The sequence below is a fragment of the Python bivittatus genome, unplaced genomic scaffold (genome assembly GCF_059951505.1).
Source record: "Python bivittatus isolate LINGU-HERP-01145 unplaced genomic scaffold, Pbiv_v1 ctg000790_np1212, whole genome shotgun sequence".
Lineage (NCBI taxonomy): Eukaryota > Metazoa > Chordata > Lepidosauria > Squamata > Pythonidae > Python > Python bivittatus.
The window spans coordinates 509,962-525,075 of NW_028277110.1; the positions used below are offsets into that span (position 1 = coordinate 509,962).

Below are 15,114 nucleotides of genomic sequence, written 5' to 3' on the forward strand. Positions count from 1 at the left end.
CTTTTCTCTTCTCTTTTCCTCTCCTCTCCTCTCCTCTCCTCTCCTCTCCTCTCCTCTCCTCTCCTCTCCTCTCCTCTCTTCTTCTCTTCCCTTCCCTTCTTCTCTTCACATTTTGTTCCCCACTAATTCTTCACGTTTCTTACTTTTCTCTTTCAAAATATGTATTATTTTCATTCTTTTAAAATTTCTTTAATAAAAATTATACATAAAATACTTTTATATATAATGGTCTCGATCAGAGAAACAAATGTATGTTTTATTAAAGGTGTTCTTGGTTTACTTCGCACAAATGCCATCCTCGGATGCATTCCAAACGGCTCTGTTAATCACGGCTGCCCTCCTAATTATATTGGTATAATGCGTCTATGTTTCGGGGAATTCATTTTCATTAATTAGAGCTGTTTTGTTAATTGTCCCAGCTGTGCCACCTCCACGCACACACACCCTCCACACCTGAGACAGACCAAGCAGGAGAAAATTCCTGTGTTTTCTGGATGCGTTCTCTTAATCGCTTTTGAAAACGTTCTTTGGAAGAAGTGGATTCCATAGCAACACCTGCTCAGCATCTGGACATGCTATCTGTTCAGTTTGGCAGGCATGTTTGTAACCCAGACACCACTGGAAAGTTTAAGCAGCTGTGCTTCCAATAACAGACGTTGGAAAACCAAGAAGCCATGCGTGGAAAGCATTTGTAGGGAACCTGTGACATTCCGGATTGAACGCAGACAAACATCTACCAACACGTAACTCTGCTGAGCTACATAGGATAGTCACTCTGTAAAATGAATTTGTTTTCTGGCCGATAAGAACAGAACAAATTGTTTTGAAAGCTGCTGGACATGCTTCTGTAAGAGGTTTTTCAACACTGGCTGGAATGGCCAAGATTTAGCAGTGCTTTAGCAACAGTTCTTCATCAGCACGATAGGATTTGTGGCTTGTGGCTCCTTTTCATTTTAGGATCCACAGTAGAAAACAGCAGAGCACCAAGAAGCTGGAATGTTTATTTAACCCAAACTTTTCCCAAACTGGTTCACTTCAAATATGTTGGATTTCAACCTCCAGCATTCCCAGAGCGACCAAAGCTGATTTTGACTGCACAATATGGACTCCAAAAGAGGCACCGTTGATATGTGTCCTAAACAAGTGGTTTTAAAGTGTAACCTGTTCAGATATTCTGCACAACCATCCTTCAATTCCATACCCAGGACTTCCCCAATAGGAGAGCTTGGAGGGTAAAGTCCCCGACTTGTAAATTATAACATATATTTATTTTTTTTCCTGAATTTCAGAAGCAGACAGGATTTAAAAAAGCATTTTTGTTATACTACCAGAATCTATTTAATATTTTTTTCTAATCCATATTTTATAACACAATATATACCACCTGGGTAATTCTATTTATTCATTGGTAAATCCCAAAAGAGCAGGGGCGGGGGGAGGAATTAATGTAATCCATTTCACTTTATGGACTTTTGGCATAATAATGAAGACTACAACATTCAAGGCAGCATTAAAAACCCTCCATGTTCAGTAATATAAAGTGCATTTCCTGCATATAATATAATATAACTGTAAAGAACTCAAGGCACACGCTAACAAAATATGTATTACATACTAGAAATGCACAGTTCAAGCTAATCACTATTTAGTAAGAGATTCAAAACATTTCTTAATTCTGGATATTTTAAAGCTTTGGGGGGGAAATCCCTTGACCCATGAGCTTCAAATAGTAGACTTGCTTAAAAACTGTAAGCAAAGTGGCTAGTATTGACATCTGAAATCACTGTTAAACTGTATCCTAATCAATGAATATTCCATATAAATGAAGCCCAGAAATGATTTTCTGTGAATTCAAAAGTGCGTGGTCTACAGATCTGACGATGCGTTCGAGATTCCCCCGGTCCATGGGAAATGACCATCGATCAGAGGAATCAACTTGGGAAGAGGTCATAGTTGAATACTGATTACACGTTGTGATTACGTACACTAAATTTCCAGTCCTTCATTCAGTTTTAGCCCACAAGAGAATCCAAAGACAGGCATTGTGCATTCTCAACAAGGATACACCCTTCTTTGTGATTGTATCTCCTGGAGACCAATAAAATGCAGATCTTGTCTCTCAGCAAGCAAGAGATAACCTTGGTAAGTTTAGAGCTGTTCATCATGTCTAAGAATCATATGTTCCATATAGCCAAAATAAGCAGCCTTCTTCTGAGAGGATTCTGTACATTAGAGTTTTAGCTAACTCTCACGAGCGAGCATGGTACTTGCTGAAAGTGAGCAATTCAACTTATGTCTATTAAGACATAAGTCTATATTAGACAAACTTATACGGAACCATTTCATCTGACAAACTGGCATGTGGACAGTATCTGGGCTCACACAACACACTATGCCATAGTTTATTTTCCACAGTCTATTGAACAAGCCATAATGATCTGGTTCAGACATAATAAGCCATAAATCATGATTCAAAAGTCACAGTGGTTGGAGTCATACAGCGCATCCTGCTAAGCCAAAATGCACCAGACTTAACATGCGGTGATTGTAGCTTGCAACTCAGCTAAAAATGGTTGTTAATTAAGGTTAGACTGATTCCCTTTTTCTTCTTTTCCACTCCAGCAAACCTTAACATTTCCTGCTATTTAACATTTGTTGTTGCCTTTCTCATTGTTTATAGATCAGCGCAATGATCTTAACACCAGCGCAAATACTTGGCTGTGTGTAGTTGAGTCAGTCTCAGAAGGTAGAAGCATCTAGATCAATGTTCCCCAGAGTGTCAGTATTGACCCCCAAGGGACAATGGGACTATCCAAGGGTTCGATAAATGTCTGGGGATCAAAAGAGGGTCAGTAAATGTCTGGGGGTCAATAGGTGGTCAATAAATGATAGGTGGTTTATTGGGGTCAATTAATCTTTTGGGGTGTCTGTAGAGCTCCATGACAGTCCCTAGTCCTGAAGGTGAGGTGGCTAGTGGCAAGACAGCGTTAACCAGGGTTGGATGGTCAGTCGCCAGCAAGAGTGGCCTTGAGTTGTCTCTATTATTATTAGTGTTAGTAGTAGTAGTCTTAGTTAAAGTATTATTTATTAAATTATTTTCATATAATAAATATTGGGGGGTCAATGAACATCTGAAGCTTCATGAAGGCATTGAAGAACTGAGAGTTTGGGGATCCCTGATCTAGATGATCCTAACTGACTTAAAAAAAACACAGCTAAGTAGGTTTATATCTGATTAATCACTAGAAAATCCCAGGACTATAGGATAGACTTGGAAGTTAAATATATATATATATCCTGGAAGGAAGTAACAGCAAACCACTTTTGCCAAGAAAGTTACAGAAATATGTCCATGAAATCACCAGATGAGTCTGACTCAAAGTAGATTTTACTTTTAGTCTAATCCTATTAAAATCCATCCTTATATTTAGAGATTGCAGTTTAAAATGTCTTGCTAAGGCATCGAGAGCCATATTTGTATATGTGACGTGACATCTGTGTCACGTCAAAGCCAGACTTCAACTGCCTTTAGTTTCTACTCTTTTACTGCTGCTATTTGTTTAGACTTCAGATTTTGTTACTGTTATTTTGTTTATTGTTGCATACTGTCTTGATAATTTTTATTACGGATGTAAATCAGGTTGGCCACAACTTGCTCAGGGGTGAAGGGTTGGTTATAAATCCCACTGTAAATCCATAACATAAAGTTACCGGGGGGAGGGGGAACCTCCCAGTAATTTGCCCCCAAATTGTTGACATAAATACTAATTAAGTTGCAAACAGCATATTTGAAGGAACACAGGCCAGACTCTCCCCACGGATGTCCCACCCATTCCATTCTCAACATCTCATTTTGTCCTGTCTGTAATATTCACATTAATCATTTAGAAATGAGATGACCTCACAGAGGATTTATTGCAAGACTTTGCCAAATCCTGCCCCTGATGTTTGAGAAACCCTTGCTTCCTGAGAAAGAGGCTTTTTCTCCATCTCTTTTATAATACACAGAAGAAGGAAAAATGACATTTTCATCCACTGCCTCTCTTCTCTGCAGAATTTCTTGGTGCAGTGGAGGCCCTACAGTTGTCACACGCTTGCCTGATTATTCCAGCAAGCACTGCTGACGTTTAAGTTATAAGATTTTGTTTTGTTTTTGTTCTCCATTGGGAGCACTCAAGAGGCTTTTTTTTTTCCGTGGTGGCAGGGTGGAGAGAAAGAGATAGGCATATTGCTTGGCTACCTCATGTCTTCTCCCACCTCCACTGAACGTTTCCAAAGAATTAAGAATCCCTCCCTCTTCCTGTCTCATTTGCACCTCTCATTTTGTCTCCAACCTATATGGACAGGAGGAAACAGTGGGGGAGGATGAAACATTCAACATAACATTATTTCCCTAATGATACTCCTCCACTGAACTGAGAATTCAACTGTCTATGATGGATTTCAAAGGAACTGGTCATGACACAATATTTTTAGGATCTCGGGGGCAACTCTGTTCTGGCCAGAATGTTCATCAATGTAGCCTATTAGATCACAATCACATATTTCAACACAACAACTTCCTTAGTATTTATGGAATTTACCGAAAGGTAGATTTCAATGACCAATTGTTGTCTCTTTCATGTAATCCCACATTCTTCATGGACAAACATTTGTCTTATGAATGAGAACTTCTGACATGCATTTGAAGACTGGGAAAATCTCATTTTGGAGAGCCCCAAATGAGATATAACTGAAAACACTTTGAAAGACTGCATTCTAAGGAAGTCAATCAATACTCTGGCTAACCAGCCCACTACAGTAAAGACTTAGTAATTGCTATTCAATTTTAGCACTTACAAGCTTACAATAAGAATGTTAGTCTAATTTCCGTGTTTATGCTTTTCCATTTAATTTATTCAAAGTATTATATTTGCTCCATTTTATAATCTGCTTTCAGGGATAGATTTCTGATCTGGCAAATTTCTGGCCTGATTTTTTTTCTTATTAAAGATTTACCGAAATATGTTGACTGAAATTGTAGATGGATGGAGGTAGTGTTTTCTTTTGAAGTTTTATGAGATGGCTGAGAGGTCCTGTCAATATTTTTTTCAACTTTTTTTTTTTAAATTGGCACTCATATCAGCTTACTGTGCAGCCTTGCATTTTGGTACTTCCTTGGCTGGCCGTGCAACCACAAAAATGGTGTAGTTACATGGCCAGTCCAGGAAGTACTAGAATGGAAGACTCTGCTAGCACTGCTATAAACTTCCTAGGACTTTTAATTATTGAAAGAGATAGATGGTATCTTGGCCACATCATAAAGTTACTAAAGTAAATGCAACCTCTGCCTTTCTCTCCAAGTATTCTTTTTTTTTTTTTCCTGGCAAAAGGAAAAAAGAAAACTCCTGGTAGCTGGAATTCATCCTAGCTAGTGTCCGTTCTCCTCATGAACCACTGGAGCCAACATATGATTTATTTTTTAACCTCAGAATTCTAAGCAGAATTCATTTTAATCTATTTTTTTTATAAGGCAACAACTCAAATTTGGTTTATTTTACTAACTGGATCATGGCAAAACAGGTCCCTAATAGCAAACACGAAGATTAACAAGCTGGTTTATTTCCTGCTGGCGTTGAGGGAAAACAATATATATAATTATATACCTAAAGTATAGCTTGTGAAGACAGTTTTGTGATGAGTCATGAGCGAAACCAAGCAATTAGTGGCATTGGCCCCATCCCATACATGTTGTAGGCAAGTTAAGTAAACCAAAAAATATTCTGAAGAAAGGAAAGAAGACAGCATACTAAATATTTTGCCCATCTGGACTCTCTCCAAATGAAGTTCAACACTGAGAACGCTGCACCCAAACACTGAATATAACCGCCTTAGAACTAAGAACCATTGCCATCTCCCAAAGCATTTAAACAAACTATATTAAAATACCATCTTTTGTCACATTTAAAGGCAGTTGGATATGTTTTCCCCTCTATATTTATATATACACAGAGTTCTGATCTAGAAAAACCAATACAATAAACTGTTACTTAACGTCTTCATTTAAAAACAGGCAGTCTTTGGTGATGTGAAGGCAGAGAACATTTTGATTGTGTGTTTGTTACCTCCTGCCTATTTCACTCTGTCTCATAAAGTGAATATTGTTGGCACTGTCAGCGAGTTCTAGATACTGCTCCACAGATATGACAAAATATCCATCATAACCCTGCACTTTCCCAGTGCTCAAAAGTTGTTGCTTCTCCCCCTCTGTCCAAACCCTAATACCTTCTTCACCATCTTGGAGTCGTTTTTGTTCCTTCGTCCAAGCCTGTACCACAGCTCTTTGCCGGGCAGTCTCCAAGACATGGTTCTTCTCTTCCTCAATGGTAGTCCCGTATCGAATGTTAAAGCACAAAAACCCATGCTGGAGTTGGATGTCCGCAAATCGCCTAGTCCTCCCGTTGATGACGGAAGTCATTTGTGACACCGTGACGTTGACCCCGTTCTCCAAAATCCGCCGTCCCCCGGTGTTGCCTATGAGAGCAAGGTCTTCTTCCAAAGACCCAAGTTTGATGAAATAGTGTGTGTCTCGTCCATCTATGGTGAAATGGAGGTCTTCGAGGTAATGGGCACTGTTGAGGATGGCAGCGATGCGTCGGCTGTCTTCATTGGCTACTCCGATAATGTCTGCCGTTACTAGTCCATCCTTAATGGCAAATTTGATGCCCTTCCCAAAGACCGAGGGAACTGCAGCAAATTGGGGTTGTTTTGCTCGCTCTATACATTGCCCATCACTGTGTTTGGGGGTCATAGGAAGCTGGTCCAAGGAAATGAAGTTCCGGAGTTGCTTCTGTAGCTCACACTGAATGCCAAGAATAGTCTGGAAGAGGAGAGGAAGACAGTACAGAAAGAGAATATGGTCCATTACAGCAACACAACACAAACTTTTTACTGAATGCACTGCACAGCAATTTCCAGAAACTGGCCCAGGAAAGTTGTCATGAAAGAATAACAATTTGAGAGAGTGGATATGGATACACATTCTGAAAGATTGATCAAATGAGAAAATGAAATTGCAGTGGAAGCTCTGTTTCCAGATGTCTACCGTTTGAGATTTATCTGTGAGTTTCCAAAACTGAGGAAAATGTGCCACTCACCCACCTCATTGGCTAGATATGGAACTTCTCGGTTTGCACTCAACATTTTGTAAAGGAGAATTATTTCTGCAAATAACGCAGAAATTGCAGATTTTGGTGAAACTATGCTTGAGAATGAGTGACCCTATCCAATTACAGACAGCAGCCATTCCTGACTTAAGTTTTATTTGATATGAATGTGATTAAAGCATTCTAAAATGCCCTGTCATCACTCAGTGCGATCTTTTACTCCTATACTCCAGGTTGGGAGAATGGGGACTGGTTGTGCTATGAAGATTTAAGGGGAAGGAAGGAAGGAAGGAAGGAAGGAAGGAAGGAAGGAAGGAAGGAAGGAAGGAAGGAAGGAAGGAAGGAAGGAAGGGAGGGAGGGAGGGAGGGAGGGAGGGAGGGAGGGAGGGAGGGAGGGAGGGAACATAAGCATTGCCCTGCTGGATTCCACATACTGTATTCAGATACTCCTTGCATATTTCCAGCCATAATCAATACCGCAACTCACAGAAGGGGACACCAGCCAAGACCCTTTCACCATCAGAAAAGGAGCAACTGCAAAAACCCGTCTTTTCCATTTTGCTGAAATACTTTGGCTTTATAAGACTACAAACAGCTCTATGTGGTTTGTGTATCAATTTGTATTCTCCACATAAATTCCCTCTCCTAGTTGTGATATTATTACTCCTCTTTTAGGGTGTCATCAACATTCTCCAACTTAGTTCCTTCAGAAGTCTTTGACCTACCTTTCCAGGATCCCACTCTTGGGTCTTGGTTTGAAGCTGTGAAAGTTCATATGTTGTCTCCAAAGTGTCCATCTCTGGCTTTGGGAACCCAGGAAGCACATTGTGAAGCTGAAATCCAAACAGTTCAAGCCAACTTCCAATATCTATCAAGGAAACCAAGAAGAGTTCCGTTGGCATAAACACCTGAACGTTGTCTAGATCAAAAAGTTTCTAAACATTAAAAAAGTATCTTCTTTGATCAAGACCTGTAAGAGGCTTGAATGCTGGAAACACTGTGGACAAATAAGCTTTCCCAAATACTAAATGTTCCTAAATATTTATCTCTAGGAATGGGGAGTGAGAAAAAAGGTTAACAAAATCTGAATACAGACCGTGTGGAAGAGTATGCAGTAGCCTTGTAAGGTAGTCCAGACAGGAAGCATGCCCAGATGAACTAATTCTACTTTATTGTAAGGTTACATTAACAGAGTCTTGCAAGTCTGAAAGTACATTTCTCCCCCTTCACCTTTACAGCCCAAGAAACTAGGGAGGGCCCCTTCTGAGATGTTTGCCACACCCCCGTTCCTTCCACGGGCTCAGCTGCCTCTTATCCAACTGTTCTCCTGGCTACGGCTCTTCCCCCGTCTCCCAAGGTCATTCCCATCTACCATTACAGCAGCACTACACTGCAGTTAAGTGTCACAAACAGTGCTCTATATGGTATATTCCTTGCACTGTGCAATATCTTCCTTTGCTTGCATTTTAAATTATGTCATATGGATAAAATATTAAAAAATGATAGCAGAACATCATGACTATTTAAACTGTAGAAATGCGTATGTACATTTGTTTTCATCTTCCTTCTTCACCCTTTGGGATCGAGACTGGGACCCTGACTACTGTACTGTACTTTTATTGGTTCTGGGGGAGGCTTTTAGCAGAATAGAAAGGGAGGAGAAGATGGTTTCTCAGTTGTCAAGCAGCAGTGCTACGTACTTTCCATTTCAGCTACTTCCTAACAGGAAAGCAAGTAGTAGACTTTCTCAATGATCATAAAAATCTTCAACGGCCAATTTCACTCCCATCCCTGCTGAAATAACACCCCCCTCATGTCCTGATCAGCACTAACTGAAATGAATAATATCTACAGCCAAGTTAATATGCAATGGATGAAACTGTGAGCAAATTTCTTCTTTTTCACCTCATTCCCTCCTTATGATTTTGCATCTCTCCGGAGCCAGAAAACAACATATTACATCATTCTCTGCAGGCTGTGTTTGACAAAGCCAGGGCCCAGAAGTAAAGCCTAATTGCTAGTTGGTGGAAATTTAACAAGCCTGGTCAAGGAGGGGGGGGGAGGTAATTAGAGCAAAACATGATTTTCTTCCTCCCACCTACTTTCCAATCCAGTGCAACTGTTTAGCAGTTTTCCTTTTACAAGAAAAGAGTAGGCTGAGGATAAAATGTTATCAGTGCCTCCCAAAATCAGTATGCTTTTATTATATGCATTCTAAAGGGCAGGTAATTTACAAAAGGGAAATAATGGTTCAGCAGTAAACATTCCAGTGCCTTTGACATGCAAGATTCAAAATATGGTTCACTTAAACTTTCCACCATTCTGGGAGGTGGTAAAACCATACGTCAAATGTTATAGCTGTTCAAAATGTAATTGTCTGGCCCCAAGAGTTAAAATGGTATAAAGGGTAGAGCAACATAGCCTCTTTAGGCTCCAGATAACCTTTACTCCCTAAATTGTCCCCTTCCAAATTATATTAATTTTTTAACATGGACATATCTTATGGGATCTCATGTAGAATGCCAAACATCCCAGAAACCTCATGCGATTTCAGGGTTCTTAAGTAGATTTCATACAATTTCTGTGTTTGCTAATAAGTTTTAAGAACATCAGAACAGCTTTGCTGATTCAGGCCAAAGGTCCTTCTAATCCAGCTTTCTGTATCACATAGCAGCCAACCAGGTATGGCCCTGTCCATCCTGAGGAGACTCTTGGAGTATCTTCCCCTCTGAACTCAACTCTCAAAAGTCTGGTCTTTCACCACTGATAAGTTACTTTGCAAACAGAAAAAGAAAAAGCTCAAAAAGAAAGGAAATAGAGAGAACTGAGGAGGAAGGAGGAGCTTCAGAGAGAGAAGAAATGGAAGAAAAAGAAGGAATGAAGAGAAGAATAAAAAGAAGGAAAGAGAAACTTGTGAAAAAGCTTTGTTGATGAACTTCTTTAAAGAAAAACAACTTCTATCCTATTTTGTCTGTTGGAATGTGGGACAAGGGGGTTTTGGAGGAAGAACAGTTCTTCCTGGTTGAGAATCAGAGGCCACTGGAGCAGAGCCCCTGGGTTGAGAACTAACATCAGGAGGTTTCCCAATAGTCCTGGTTGAGTAGGATCTGGTTGAGAGGTGGGGTTGGATGGGTCTGTGAATGTAGTGTTGGGAACAGTGATTGAGGAAGGTAAGTTGTTGTTGGGAAAGGGTAGTTGAAAAAGATGCTAGGTTAGGGATTGCCAAGTGATTATGTGGTGACTAGTCTAGAGGAAAAGACTGGGGTGCTTTATCAATATTTATTTACTGGTCTTAGATGCTGTTTCAATCAATACCAATTCTGAACAGCTTACATACCTTAGAGTAGCACAAATTGTAGTTTAACAGCAGGGTTCAATAAAATAGCCCCATTTCAATCAGTCTGGTTTCAGGCCAGGTTGTGGCACTGAGGGCACACTGATTGCTTTTGTGGATGACCTAGGGTGGGATTGGGATAGGGGAGTGCAAGGTTCCTGATCCTCCTTTATTTCTCAGTGGCCTTCTAAACCATTGATTATGATGCCCTTCTGAACTACTGCAGGGGTTGGGAGTGAGGAGGTGGGCTGTTTTGCAATGGTTCTCCTCCTTCCTCCAGGGCTGGTACCAGGAAGTGTTGGGGGAGAGACCACAGCCTAAGGGCCTTTGTTGTAGAGTGCCACAGAGTCCAACTGTCTCTTCCCTCCCATTTATCCATGAAGCTGCTGGGGGAAGTCATCCATCAGCATGGGATCAGATATCTTCAGCATGCTGATGATACTCAGTTGTATATGTGAAGCCTGTGCTGAATAGGATATGTGGTCAAGGTGCGACCCCAATTTCTGGAAGCTGCAAGGGTCTGGATGGGGAGGTTGAGACTCAGGCTTAAACTGTAGCTTAATGGAATGAACTGAGGCTGAAGACGTTCCACCTTTAGTTCTGGACAGGGTCAAGATCCCTCCTACTGAGCTGGTTCATAATTTGGGGGCTCTGCTGGATTGACAATACCTACTCAAGAAGCAAATGACAGCTGTGGACAGGAGGACCTTTGTACAGCTCTATCTTGTGTGATCTTTCCTAGATCAGGAGGCTCTTTTTGTGTCTGGTCAGCTCTTGGTTGTACTATTGCAATACTTCTATGCTGGGCTGCTCTTGAAGACCACCTAAAAGTTACAGCTAGTCCAGAATGCAGCAGCTTAAATGGTTATAGGTGCATCTCATTTCGCCCAGACAACATTTCTGGTGCACTGGTTACCAGCTGGTTTCTAGATGCAATCCAAGGGGTTTGCTGTCACCTTTAAAGACCTACATGCAAAAGACCTGGATATTTTCCAGACTCTGCTGTTTCTGACCATCCAGTAAGATCTGGAAAGGATCTTTAGAGTCCTCACTCTAAAAGAGCATTACCACCAGGGATCACAGAAGCAAGTCTTCTCCGTTACTGTCCCTCTTTAGTTACTTTGGTATCTTTCCTCAGTATGAGATTAAAGATTTATGTATTGCTACTTATTATATTGTTTTCTGTGTGTGTGTCTGTGTGCCTTCCAGTCAGTATTGACGCCTGGCGATTCTCTGAACTAGTCCCTGCAGTCTTCTTAGCTACATTTTCAAAAGCGCTTTGACCTTGCCTCCTTCTTCCTAGGGCTGAGAGTGAACGACCAGCTTGAAGCCACCCAGCTGACTTTGTGCCTAAGCGGGGACTAGAACTCCCAGTTCCCCAGTTTCTAGCCTGGTGCCTTCACCACTACACCAACCTGGCTCTCCTATATTGTGTTGTTATATCTTTAATTTGTTACTGCATTGGACTGTCTTTTGCTTAGAGACCATTTATAATTGCAGTGGCAGACAAACCTGAGTAGCAAATAACAATAAACAAACAAAAATTGGCCAATAAAGCTCACTGGATGAAATTCAGCATGCAACACTTTTCCCATCTAACCCACTCTATATGGCTATTATGTGAGAACAGCATGGATACAGATTTGTCCTCCTTAGAGGAAAAAGTGTAATATGCAGTATATGAAACAAAAAGATTCAGAAGAGATCCACTTAGATCAGGGTACAGAAATCTACAGACAGTGATGCTCGCTATTTAACTAAACAGATAAACAGAAAATTAAGAAATGTTTTACCTGTAGTATATTTAGCCACATCTTGTATTTGGCCAGCTGGATAATTATTTTCAAATGCATACAAATTAAAAGGTTTGGGGACATTCTTCAGTTCTTCCCAGATGCGATGGTTTGGGTTGGTCCAACGTCCGGCCATTACATCATAATCTCTTTGCCCTAAATGTACCAATTTCGTCAAAGCATTATATAGCCCTCCATGAAAACCAATGATGACTTCAAAATCTGGGTTTGTGTCCTGATAGATCTCACCGTAAGGCGTGTAAAGGATTTCTTTGATCACTTGCCCTCGGCTGCTGAAGACAGCTAAGGGTGTTCCAGTGTTGTCACAGGCCACGTAATACTCTTCGCCACTGCTTAACTCCATAGCTATCAAGTGACCTTGAAGGTCATAATAAAGGGATGTTATTTCTGAACTACTGTGATTGTACAAGTGAGTAATTCTTACTGGATTGGAGAGATCTGCGTAGAAGAACTGTAGGTGTTGCCCTAGGTTTGACTTGCTGGCTACCCTTCGTCCCAGACCATCATAGCAAAACTGGATTGTCCAGCCAGAAACCTTGTTGTAAGCTTTGCTCAGAAAACCATTGGAGTTATACTCAAAGATGTCATTTCCTCTTTGTTTAAGAAAGCCATCTTCATCCATTTTGTACTGAAGATCTCCTAGCCTTGTGATGCGATCTCGAAGGTCATACCTCAGAGGAGTAAGCCGTGCGCTGTTTCCATGGCTGAGTAAGTTAATATTTCCATTGAGGTCGTAGCTGTAGCGCCATTGAGTTTTATCATTCACAGAGACAGTTTGAAGTTGTCCATCAGCATCATATTCATAAAAGTACCTCGTTATGTTGGCATTCACTCCTACTCGGATGTCACATATCACCATACGTCCCATATTGTCATACTGAATAGTCATCCAGTAGGCAATGAATTTCAGAATTTCATATTGCACTTCTATCACTTGGCCATTGGCACTGAAAATTTTGGTGTGCTTCATCATGGTGGTGGTTATAACTTGATTTAAGTCATAATTGATTACGCTGAATTTCCCAAATTGTTCTGTTTTCCCAGACACGTCTACATAGCGGTACAAATCAATAGGGAGTGGAGTTTCATTGATCATTGCTTGCATGCTGGTTACCCGAAAGTTGTTATAGCTATAATCAAACCTGGCATTCACAAGACCTTCTTCACTAAATCTGAATATCTGGCGGCCAATAAGTGGACCTAGAGATAAAACGTAAAATGAATAGTTAAGAAAAGAAATCTGTCTAAGGACGCTGGGGGAGGAATATAAATTTAGGCAACAGCAACAACAAATAAGCGATCAGGGCAATCCATTAGAAGCAAAAAATCCAAAAAATTAAAAGAAAGATGTATCTTGATTATGCCTAATTAAAAATCACACAATTGCGAGGAAGCTTTCAAGTTCTTCAGACCATTTGAAAGTTGTTCATTTTAGGGGGAGTGAGCACCGTTGTCTGGTTAGGACACTATAGATTTTGGAATAATTAGATAACTTAGAATTTAACTGTTAACTTTATATTTGGAAGCATCTCTTTTTGAGAGTATATGAAATAACTAACTCTGTGCCATGCAAGAAGAAACACTAGCGTATTCTATCCAACAGACTTTATCATAATCTTCATCTTCTTTTCCTTTTTAAAGGTATTTTAGATCAAATTATACAGCTTAAATCTAATCTTACCAGACAAACCTATTCCTAATTTGATGAATGCCATTTATTGCAAATCTTATACGCTTGTGAGATAGGTAGAGAAAACAGGACATGCATTGCAACAGATGTCCTAAACCAGCTTCTAAGTATACTGATTTGATAATTTCCATTCCTTGAATCTGTGGCCACCATTTTGAATTCTGGGAGTTTTAATTCTGAAATATTTGGACGCGGCTTGTAATAAGAATTAAAAACACAAATAATTTTTGTTTACTACTTACATGACTGTTAACCATATATTTAATATCTCTTTAATAGTTTTCCAATCCTGTTCCATTACAAAATAAAATTCTTTCGTTGGGTCTCCAAAGTTTTGGCATGTTGTAGGGACCGTATGCACCAGGGACCATCACTATGTTATCTCTTTACTTCGTCACTCCAACAAATAAAGGGTTTAATGAATAAACTGCATCCTTCTGGAATCCAGAACACACTTATCCGAAAGGTTTTTTAAAGCGATGCTTTAAAAATAGTGTGTACAAAAGATAAGTTGAACCTCAGGATGGCAGATCTTCATTAGAGTGGTAAATATTTGCCAAGAATAAGTGAAACATAGGAACATAATCTTAACCCACCCGTCTGCCTGTATCTGATGGTGCAGATAAATCCATCATGCATCAAGTGTATGGTTTTAATAACGCCAGATGATTCTTCATAAGTAAAGGAGACCTGTGTGGTATCATAAAGGATCTCGGAGAGCTTGGACTGTGGTGTGTATTGGTAAAGAACTCGGCGGCCCGTTCCCGGGTAGAGAGTCTGTAAGAGCCGTCCATCTCTGGAAAAGTCCTGGATGAAAGATGCGCTGCTGTCTGGCGGGGAATAAAGATTTCGATAGTAGCCAACCGAGAGCATGGTCTGAAAACTGTGGCGGACCATGCTTGGCATGGTGACTGACAGCAGGTAATCCGATTGGTCATGCTCAAAGATGTAGCGGCGCTGACTGTGCAGGAGAAGCATCACGGACTGAAAGAAAAACCCAAGCATGTTAGGAAAGATGTCTTTCCAGTGATTCTGGTGGGATAAATCAGTCATGGTACCTAGCACTGCAAACAGAGTTTCAGCCAGGGGATTTGCTTCAGGAGGGCACACCAAAATATTTTTAGATAGGGT

General features: G+C 40.4%; 1 protein-coding gene across 1 annotated transcript in view; it reads right to left on the reverse strand.

Annotated features, from left to right (window-relative positions):
• The window catches only part of TENM1 (teneurin transmembrane protein 1), a 160,220-nt gene continuing 145,106 nt past the window's right edge, over positions 1 to 15,114 (reverse strand). Inside the window, exons 26-29 of the mRNA XM_088129189.1 lie at positions 14,580 to 14,967; positions 12,273 to 13,493; positions 7,871 to 8,013; positions 1 to 6,859 (exon numbers count right to left, since the gene is read on the reverse strand). Coding sequence (XP_087985315.1) covers positions 6,101 to 6,859; positions 7,871 to 8,013; positions 12,273 to 13,493; positions 14,580 to 14,967 — 2,511 coding nt within the window. The 3' untranslated portion in view covers positions 1 to 6,100. The remainder of the gene's footprint in view (positions 6,860 to 7,870; positions 8,014 to 12,272; positions 13,494 to 14,579; positions 14,968 to 15,114) is intronic.